Genomic DNA, 9,949 nt, shown 5'->3' on the forward strand with positions numbered 1-9,949 from the left:
TGGCTAAGGAGGTCGTACAGGTTATTCATTTTAGTTAATCATTTTGCTCTAATTGGGGGTTTTACTATATTTTTCTACGACATTGTTAGTTTGTTTTCTTATGGAGAAAGAACATCAATAATATTTAATATAAGCAAAAGATTTCACTGGCATTGCCACACCTTGTCATGAACAGGATCAGGACCCAAACGCGTGATGTTTCTCACACAAGCCTTTTATTTTCATTTACGTTAGGCAGCAGTCTGACGTGGAATGATAGGAAGCCAGAGGCTGACAAGATCGATACCAATTGCCCGAGCGAATATCGGACAGATAGGGTCGATACAGGACAGGACTGACAGGATTGATATCAAAACAGGATATCGAAATTAAACAGGACAAACTAGACCGGAACGAAACTGGAAACCAATATTAAACAGGACAAAATAAACGGCAACAATACTGGACAGGAAATACCAACAGGAAACAGGACCGAGTCAAAACCCACATCATGAGGGGCAGAGGTTTGTTGACAGATCGACCAAGGAAGAGTGAGAGGACTGAGCTTAGACGGAAAGCCAAGCTGTCAACGAGTCGCAGCTGGCGCCACATGGGCAGGGCCAATTGGGCACCATGGCAACCGTGAGACACTGATAAAAGTCAACTATAATATTACGGAATAAGGTAACTCCTTTTTAAAAGGTGTTCTGTTTGATGATAACTTGTCATCTCTAAACATTATATTTTCTATGTTACTAATTCCCCCCCTTTTTAAGCTATATTCTCAGTTTACGAGACATTTTGTTGTGTGGAACTGCAACCACTGAGGAAAAAGCACAACACAGTAAAATGAGCTACAATAATAAAACAAGCAAAAAAATTAGATTCCGACACTAGTTTTATATTTTCTTATGTTATTAAATTCTTGCAGTGTGTCAATGTCAATTTTTGGCTGCAAAACCACCAATGACTTTACCAATTATTAATTGATTAATAAAAAAATGTACCATAAGCACAGAAGACCCCCACCCTGACTTATATATCAGTTCATATCTTTTATTTTGATAGTTTGCTACTTGCTTTTAACATGGTGCTTCTTTCAAGTATTTACAAACACATTGTATTGTGAAGAACACACACTAAAAGTGAACGTAAACATACGATTAAAAAAATATCCATCCATTATCTGCACCGCTTATCCTCAGCAGGGTCGTTTGGGTGCCAAGGCCCATCCCAGCTATCTTCGGGCAGTGGAAAGGGGACACTCTGAACTGGTTGCCAGCCAGTCGCAGGGCAGAGACATACAACTCACTTGCTAAGTCACACCTAGGGACAATTTGGACCGGGCCAATTAACCTGACATGTGGGAGGAAACCGGAGTGCCCGGAGGAAACGCACACAAGCACAGGGAGAACATGCAAATTCCACACAGGAAGGCTGGCAGCTCGAATTAATCCCATGACCTCAGAACTGTGCCGCGGGTGCGCTAATCCCTCAACCGCCGTTCCACCCAACAAATATTCAATGGAAGAAAACATTTCCAATGCACTACATAGTTCTGCATCTTGTGTGAAATACAGTGAAGTCAATCAGCATTAAGGTTACCAGTTTGCTTAGTCAACTCTAAATTTAGTCAGTCAGTGCAACAACATTCATTATCTTTTATGTCAAACTGTAGTGTTCATAATTTTTAGGTATCTTGTTTTAGACTGATTGTGATTTTTCTCTGGTGAGTACATTTTGAAATTGTCATATCTTGAATCCCAAGAGAGTTTAAGTTCCAACGATATGTGGCATGACATTTCAATACACGTTTTTGTTTATCAAAAGTCTGACGTGTAGGCCGTTGGAACGTTAAAGTGTTAAGGGACCACGTATGATTAAAACTTTTTTTGTGTACCGTCTTTCTTTGTAAATACCTCATGTTTCAATGTGGGCACATGCGGCTTATGTACGTACAAAATGTTTTTCCCTTTAAAAATGTACTGTGTGCGGCATGTAATCAGGTGCGCCTTATAGTCTAAATTTTACGGTATCTTTTTGCATCGAAAAACTAAATCAAATAGGGCTATTTCAGGAGTGGTTTATTGCATGGAATTAGATATCTTGATAAGTCAAAGTGATTGAAAAACAACACGTACCAAAAATGTAGCCAGCTATTTGAATGCTCGCCATTATGGGACTGAAAAATATATTTTTTATGCGGGCACACAAAGGGACACAGCATAAGAAAAACACCAAAATAACAATGCATGTTATCATTACAGTAGTACTTAAAAAAAAAACTATGTTAGCAATAGCTCTTTAACATACTTATTTGGCAGGCCGGGTTAAAACACCTGAGGAAATGATGAATTTCATGATTTAAAAGTCTTTTTCTTGCTTTAATTTTTTTTTTAATGAAAATATTTACCTGAATTTGGGAACTTGTTCAAGTTCACCTATATTATAGAAATGAGCCAAAGCTTCTTTAAACTTCTGCAAAAACACTCGGGCGCTATTTTTCAATTGTGTATTTTTTAATCCAGTTTAGTGCAATCGTTTGCCATCTTCAGCATGTCCGTGACTCTATTTTAAGGAAAAAAATATTGGGACGTTTCCTCAAATGTTCTCTGGTTGATAAATGGTAGTGGAAGTGGTACTTAGCTTTGGCAACATCCAGGGGACATATATAAAATTACAGGTCATTGTTTGATGGGATAGGGGCTTATTTTTCATCTGTGCTTCTCTCAGCTTTGTGTCTTGGGCCGGATTAAATCCGCTGGCGTACCTTATATGCAGGGTTGGGTATGGTTACTTTAACTTGATTACTTTCAATTACTTTTGGATTACTCCAATACCAAATATGCTAATAAAAGACAAAAGAAACTAAATATGAATAAAAAGATGACTCACAACACGTGGTAAGCTTTCTCTCCTGGCTTTGATCTCTTTGATCTTCGGAATAACGAACATAAAATGCGACAGAAACAAAATGAAAATAAATCCAAACAGCTTGCCAACATCATTTTTGCCGTTCCATGTATTCTGTTACTCCCCAAGCCTGCACAAAATTTAGTAATTTTATTCATATTTAGTTTCTTTTGTCTTGTATTAGCATATTTGGTATTGGAGTAATCCAAAAGTAATTGAAAGTAATCAAGTTAAAGTAACCCTACCCAACCCTGCTTATACGGCCCCTGGCCCCCAGTTTGCGGACCCTGGACATATATTGTAGCATTGAATTTAAAAAGAAAAAAAAACCCGATGTGTCTTTTGACTTGTGTTGACGCTCATGTCCACAATAGACAAAGCCTAAGTCCTCTTTTTGGTTTTGACCAGGCCTTTTTCCACCAGGCAGCGGTAGAACTCCTGGATATACGTGTAAACGCACTTCCAGTCGGGCTCCTTCATCCGGACCAGGTCGTCGGGGTCCAGGAGCGGGGGGCAGTTAGCCAATCTCCTGTGGAGAAAGAAGGATCCGCGCCGGAGTCGATAAGTCACTGCGCAGAAAGCAATACGGTGGGGACACAAAAAAGAGAAGACTGACTCTGCCGTGCTGAAAGCTAGCTGGAAGTTGTCCTTAGGCTTGTGAGGGTTCAGGGTGGAATACTCAAAGGCGTCGGGGAAGAAGCGGTGGACCAAAGCGCAGAAGGCTATGCCGTCCTTCCAGCTGGAGGAGAAGTTTCTGATGTCCACCCCCTAAATCGACACATAGTGGTTGCGATGAGAAAAGGCAGAACGGTTAAATGAGAAGACAGAAGCAACATGAGGACCTCATATGGCTCCGTTTTGGCCTTGCACCAGTCCAGAAGCATTTGTTTGACATTTTTAGCGTTGGGTGCCACAGAAGGAGATTTCGGAGCTGCTTGGACGGGACTCGCCTTACTGAGGAGATGTCGAGATAGAACAGAGCACATCAGATAACGGCGACAATGGCAGAAGTAAAATCGTGGAAATCGGACGCTTAATAATGTTTTGGATTGAATTCTTATTTAGTCTTATCGTTTCATTCGTACAATTATCTACTGTTATTGTAACGTTGACGTGATCGTATTTTCCAAACCGAATACGAATAAGATTGCGGTGGGCATGAGTGCAGTGGCTAACGGCACACCAGCACTACCTTATAAATATTAGCCAATTCTTAAATGATTTGTTCCCCTATTTTTTCTTTGAAATGTTTTATTCCATGTCGGATGTGGAGTGCCAAGTCTAATCTCATCGTGAATCATATTCGCTATGTTGTTATTGATGACAATAGTGACAATTCTAAAAAATAAAGTGGTTCAGAAAATAATGCAGTAAATCAAGGACTTCCAAGACACCCAAGGAGTTTTAAGTGTCGTTTTTGAACATAAACTTATTTGGAACATTTTTTTACTATATTAAAAAAATTTATATACATATATTGTTTTTTTATGAAAAATGAAAGATTTATTTCCACACTGTTCGTCCTAAAGTGTATTCTGTCTTACAATCCAAATGTATTTTTTTCCTATGGTGAGAAAAACAAGTGTTCCCTTTTTTCCAGTTCTTTTTTTTTTTAATAAAAATATTTTCTCATATCAGAAGCAGTTCATGTGATTTTTGACATTGAAAGTGTAAAAAATTGTTTTATTTAAATATTTTTTTTAAATGTTAAAATTCTTTTAACGTTCACGAATTACGTAAATATTACATTAATGTTTGAATACAATAGGATTTATTAAATATACGACAATTGTGAAAGGATAGTGGGATGTTTAGACGCGTTCTAAGGGATGGGCAGGGCTCCCGTATGATGCGGCAGGGGTAAACCAGTGAAAGCTGCCGGGCCCTGCTGTTGAACAGAAGAGTGTGTTGTGTCACCCTGACCCGAGTGACATGGCCGCTTTCTTGTGTCCCATTTCATCTGGAGGGACGAAAGCATGGCTGACTTGGGTGCCGAGGTGCTTAACTTGTTTAGGTGTTTGGGCATTTGGGTTGGCCATGGTCCACAGAATTTTGGGTGAGTTTTTTTTCTACTTTTTCCCTTTTTTTAATTTTCTTTGTGTTTGTCTTGCTGTCGGTCACCCCTCTCAAGGGATATGACCAGGGTAGATCGATAGATTGAAATATACCACATTGCTTTCATATATAACATTTGGTAGTCCTGCAAAAAGTATCTCCATTTTTCTTGATCTTTTCCACTTTTTGCCTACGAAAATGGTTTATAATAATTGAAGGTACAGTGTGTATTGTTTAGCGCCTTCTAGCGTAAAAAACAAACACGTAATTCATTAAAATACATGTATTGTTTTACTTAAAAACCCCAAAATACATGAACTATTATATAAAGTGATTTCTTAAAATTCTCATGGGATGTGAAATATGCCACAAGTACCCAAAAACTAAACACCCTGAGAAGGGCTTGGCAAAGAAATGAGAAGAAAGTGGTGTTATTTGGTAACATTGAGTAGCCGTAGTTCAGGGGTCTCCAACGTGGTGCCCGTGGGCACCAGGGTGCCCCCTAAGGACAGCTGAAATCTCCACAGAACTTCTGAAAACAACTCACCAGTCCTGGTTAATTGTGATTTGCTAGTAAAAAAAAAGTTTGTGGTTGACTGAGTCTATTGAACCTTACTCCCAATAACCAACCTGGTAATTAAATAGTAACAACATAATTTAGAAATGCATATTTAACTGGGTTTGCGCTAATTGGTAACAGCAAGTAGCTCCTGACTTGAAAAAGACTAGACGCTTGCTGTAGTTTGTATTCTTCCTTGCGCCTTTAAGCACTTGTTTTCCATTGCTTGTCAAAATACAGTGGCTTCTGGCGGTCTAATAATACAGACTGTCCCTTTAAGGCACACTTGAAAAAAATCCTCATTTTATTATTGTATAGGACCCCAAATCGTGTCCTATACATTGCATAAAGGCAAAAAACGAAGTATTTTTTGCATGGATCAATTCCGTCTTTCATGTACTTGATCTAAACTTCTCGGAAAACTATAAAACATTGCATGGAGATAGTATTGCTTTTAAAGTTGTGAGTGCCATGAAACTTACATGTCTGCTGTCATGGTGGGTACCACTCGACCTAATAGAAATGTGAAAAAAACATTAGACTGTTATAGTTTTGAAACGAGTAAACTGCAATCTTAGAAGTTCTGAGTCACTGTTTGTCGTAGGCTGCTGGTGGACAAAGGACCTTTCCCCACCGCCTTTGGTCAGGCCCTGCTGCTTCAGGTCCTTCTGCCGGGACCCTCGTTCTTCCTCACGCTTCTCTAAAGAACAGTTTTGGAGGTCTTTAGGTGGAAATATCCATGCATTTTATCTTCCAGGTTTCAGCTCACCTCGCTTTTTCTTCAGGAGGTCCCTCAACGCGGCACGGATAAGTCGGCGCTCTTCGAATTCTGCAGCATCATCCAGCTTTGAAAATACACATTTTTGTTTCTGGATTTTTATACGGTAGGTTTTTTTAAATACAGTTTTTCATCAAATGACAAGCCGTGTCTTGTTTATTTGTATAGTCCTTAATCACAAGGAGTCTCAAAGGGCTGCACAGGCTATTGCAAACTACAGACTATTATTACACCATCCCCTGATCTAAAACCTACGTGAGGGAGAGAAAAAACTCAAAAACCTCAACATGAAGAAAACTCTAAAAAGGGACTCCACATGAGGTAATAGTTGATGTTGCATTAAGAAACAATATAATTAAAAATAAAATGTAAAATAATTAAAGTATAATCCATCCATCTTTTATCTGCATTGCTTATCCTCAGTAGGGTAGCTGGGGTGCTGGAGCCTATCCCAGCCATCTTCGGGCAATGGGCAGAGGCTACCCTGAACTGGTTGCCAGCCAGTGGCAAGACACACAGAGACAATTCACTCGCTCATTCACACCTATTACGGTTGCCATGGCGTCCAATTGGCCTTGCCCGTGTGGCGCCAGCTGCAGCTCGTTGACAGATTGGCTTCCCCTCTATTTAAGCTCAGTGCTCTCACTCTCCGTTTGTCAGTCCGTCAATAAACCTCTCCCCCGCAAGACGTGGCTTTTGACTCTGTCCGGTTTCCTGCCTGCATTTCCTGTTCGGTATCGTTCCCGTCTATTTTTGTCCTTTTTATTATTCTCTCCAGTTTTCGTTCCGGTCTAGTTTGTCCTGTTTAATTTTGATATGCTATTTCGATATCAATGCTGTTATTACTTGCCAGACTGCTTCCGAGCGTGCAAGACTCCCCATTTCCCGTCAAATAAATAAAATGATAAATAAATAAAAGGGGGATTACCACATGTGCGGTCCTTTTTCAAGGTTTCTTCATTTTCCTCATGTTGAGGTTTTTGAGTTTTTCCTTGACCTCAAGTAGGTTTTAGTCAGGGGATAGTGTGATAAAAGTCTGTAATAATAGTCTGTGGTTTGCAGTAACCTGTGCAGCCCTTTGAGACGCTTTGTGATTAAGGGCTATACAAATAAAAATTACTTGACTTGGCTTGTGTGAAAACTGTCACGCATTTGGGTTCTCGTCCTGTTCCGGTTCATGACAACCTAGAGACTATTTGGACCGGCCAATTAACCTGACATGCATATTTTTGGAACGTGGGAGAAAACCAGAGTGCCCGGAGGAAACCTACGCAAGCACGGGGAGAACATGCAAACTCCACCCGGGAAGGCTGAGGTCGCTGGACTTGAACCCTGAACCTCCGCACCGTGGAGCTGCGTGCTAACCACCCATCCGCCGTGCCATAATATAAAATAAAACATAAAATAAAAGGATGCCATTTAACATAAAGTACAGTAAAAGAAAACTCATTTGGTTTAAAATGTTGGACGAAAAATCAATGCAAAAATATATCATTTGTCTACATTGCGAATAAAATAGGTTGTATACATAGCTTTCGACTTTAAAATAGCATACATACGAGCTCACCATCTTGTTGAGAACGTCCTCATCCTCAATGGCAGCAAGTTTCTCACTGGTAACGCTCGAAGTCGGTCCGTGGTCAGGTTGAGGCGCCCGCTCCATTGCTAAAGACGGATTTTACAGTGAACTAACATATAAAAGAAGTGGTGCGGGGATAGGAGTAGGACATTCCTGTGTGTCCTCTTCAGCCTGTGTTTAGTGCAAAGAATGTAAACTGAGAGGAAACATGAAAAAGTGGCCCTCAGCGTCACTGCAGCGACTGGCTGAGTGTTTGGAAAACACGTACAAATATAGTAATGGAGCAGAGCGAGTGCAGGCATCAGATAAGGAAGTCTGGGGGGAAGCCCTAATAAAGCAACATGCGAGAGAATAATGATGACATTTAAGTGGATAAGCTCAAAGCAAGAGGCTCTCACTGTTTTCTTTTAGGTTTTTGGAGCGCATGAATTTATCACTTATTTTTGACATGAGTAATGGAGGGCAGAGAAAACCAAGCACATCAGCTCCATCAATCTCTGCCATCTTCCTCTAGATTTTGGAGAAAGATGGTTTAGAGTTAAAGGAGGTGTGGGCAAACTAAGTTGCAGATCACATTGTGTTTAAAGAGATTGTCATGTCAACCTGCCGAGGAGAAAAACATGTTTTATAGATTTCTATGTATCTGCCAATATATAGCCTCAATAAAATACTTTGGCAATACATAAGGAAAAAAAGAACCTAAATAACAATACAGTGCCGTGAAAAAGTGTTTGCCCCCGTCCTGATTTCTGTCTTTTTTGCACGAGACTCACTCACTGTCATGAACACGATCAGGACCCAAATGCGTGACGTTTCTCACACAAGCCTTTTAATTTACGGGAAATGGGGAGTCATGCATGTTAGGCAACAGTCTGGCATGCACTGATAGGAAGCCACAGGCCAATGAGATCGATATCAATTGCCCGAGCAGATATCGGACAGATGGGGTCGATACCGGACAGGACGGGACAGACAGGATTGATATCAAAACAAGATATCGAAAATAAACAGGACAAACAAGACAGAAACAAAACTGGAAACCGATATTAAACAACGGGACGGACAGGATTGATATCAAAACAGGATATCGAAATCAAACAGGACAATCCAGACGGGAACGAAACTGGAAACTGATATCAAACAGGACAAAATAAATGGGAACAATACTGGACAAGAAATACCAATAGGAAACAGGACCGACTCAAAACCCACGTCTTGCAGGGCAGAGGTTCGTTGACGGACTGACACAGGAAGAATAAAAAGCAATGAGCTTAAATAGACGGAAAGCAACCGTGACACTCACAAAGATTCCAGATCATCAAACCAATTTTAATATCATACAGAGACAACCCAAGGAAACACAAAATAAATGTCGATTCCATTTTTTAAAGCACCCAAAAAAATCAAAACTCATCTGTCCCTGAGTGAAAAAGTAATTGCTTCTGAACCTACTAGCGAGTGGGCCACCTTTGGCAGCGATAACAGAAATCACTTTACAACGCTGTAGCGGAGTTTTGGCCCACTCTTCTTTGCAAAATTGTTTCAAATCTGCCATAGTGGAGGGTTTTCTAGCATGGACTGCCCGTTGAAGGCCACACCACAGCATCTGTATTGGATTTAAACACATACTTTGAATTGACCACCCCACAACCTTCATTTTGTTTTTGTTGGAGCCATTCAGGGGTGGACTTGTTGGTGTGTTTCGGATCGTTGTCCTTCTGCATGATCCAGGAGTGCTGGAGTTTGGGGGCACGAATGGATGGCTGGAGGTTCTCCTTCAGGATCTTCTGGTAAACACCAGAATTCATTAATCCTTTAACCACAGCAAATTATCCAGATCTAGAGTATAAATACTGCCTGTCAGAACAGTGAAAACTTGCATCTTTAAAGATTTTCCGATTATAGTATAGAACTGCAGATTTTTAAAACAGACAAGTGTGCCTGGTGGATTGGATTATAGGCCTGTATAAAAAAACGTACCAAAATATTTGTTTTTTCATTTTTTAAATGAGCAACCCTGCTCCAAGATAAATGAACTCATCAGTTATCTAGCTTTCCTTACAAACAGGTAAAAATAACATTTTGT

General features: G+C 40.1%; 1 protein-coding gene across 1 annotated transcript; it reads right to left on the minus strand.

Annotated features, from left to right (window-relative positions):
• Nucleotides 1-207: 207 nt before the first annotated feature.
• Nucleotides 208-8,113, minus strand: smtna (smoothelin a). The gene is made up of 7 exons (XM_088319681.1): nucleotides 7,852-8,113; nucleotides 6,276-6,351; nucleotides 6,099-6,206; nucleotides 5,989-6,019; nucleotides 3,735-3,846; nucleotides 3,509-3,660; nucleotides 208-3,421 (listed from the first exon to the last, which is right to left on the minus strand). The coding sequence occupies exons 1-7, from the start codon at nucleotides 7,945-7,947 to the stop codon at nucleotides 3,274-3,276; spliced, it is 723 nt and encodes a 240-aa protein (XP_088175807.1). The 5' UTR covers nucleotides 7,948-8,113; the 3' UTR covers nucleotides 208-3,273.
• Nucleotides 8,114-9,949: the final 1,836 nt, after the last annotated feature.

This window comes from Urocampus carinirostris, chromosome 16 (genome assembly GCF_059441175.1).
Source record: "Urocampus carinirostris isolate Australia breed hairy pipefish chromosome 16, RoL_Ucar_1.0, whole genome shotgun sequence".
NCBI classification, from domain to species: Eukaryota; Metazoa; Chordata; class Actinopteri; order Syngnathiformes; family Syngnathidae; genus Urocampus; species Urocampus carinirostris.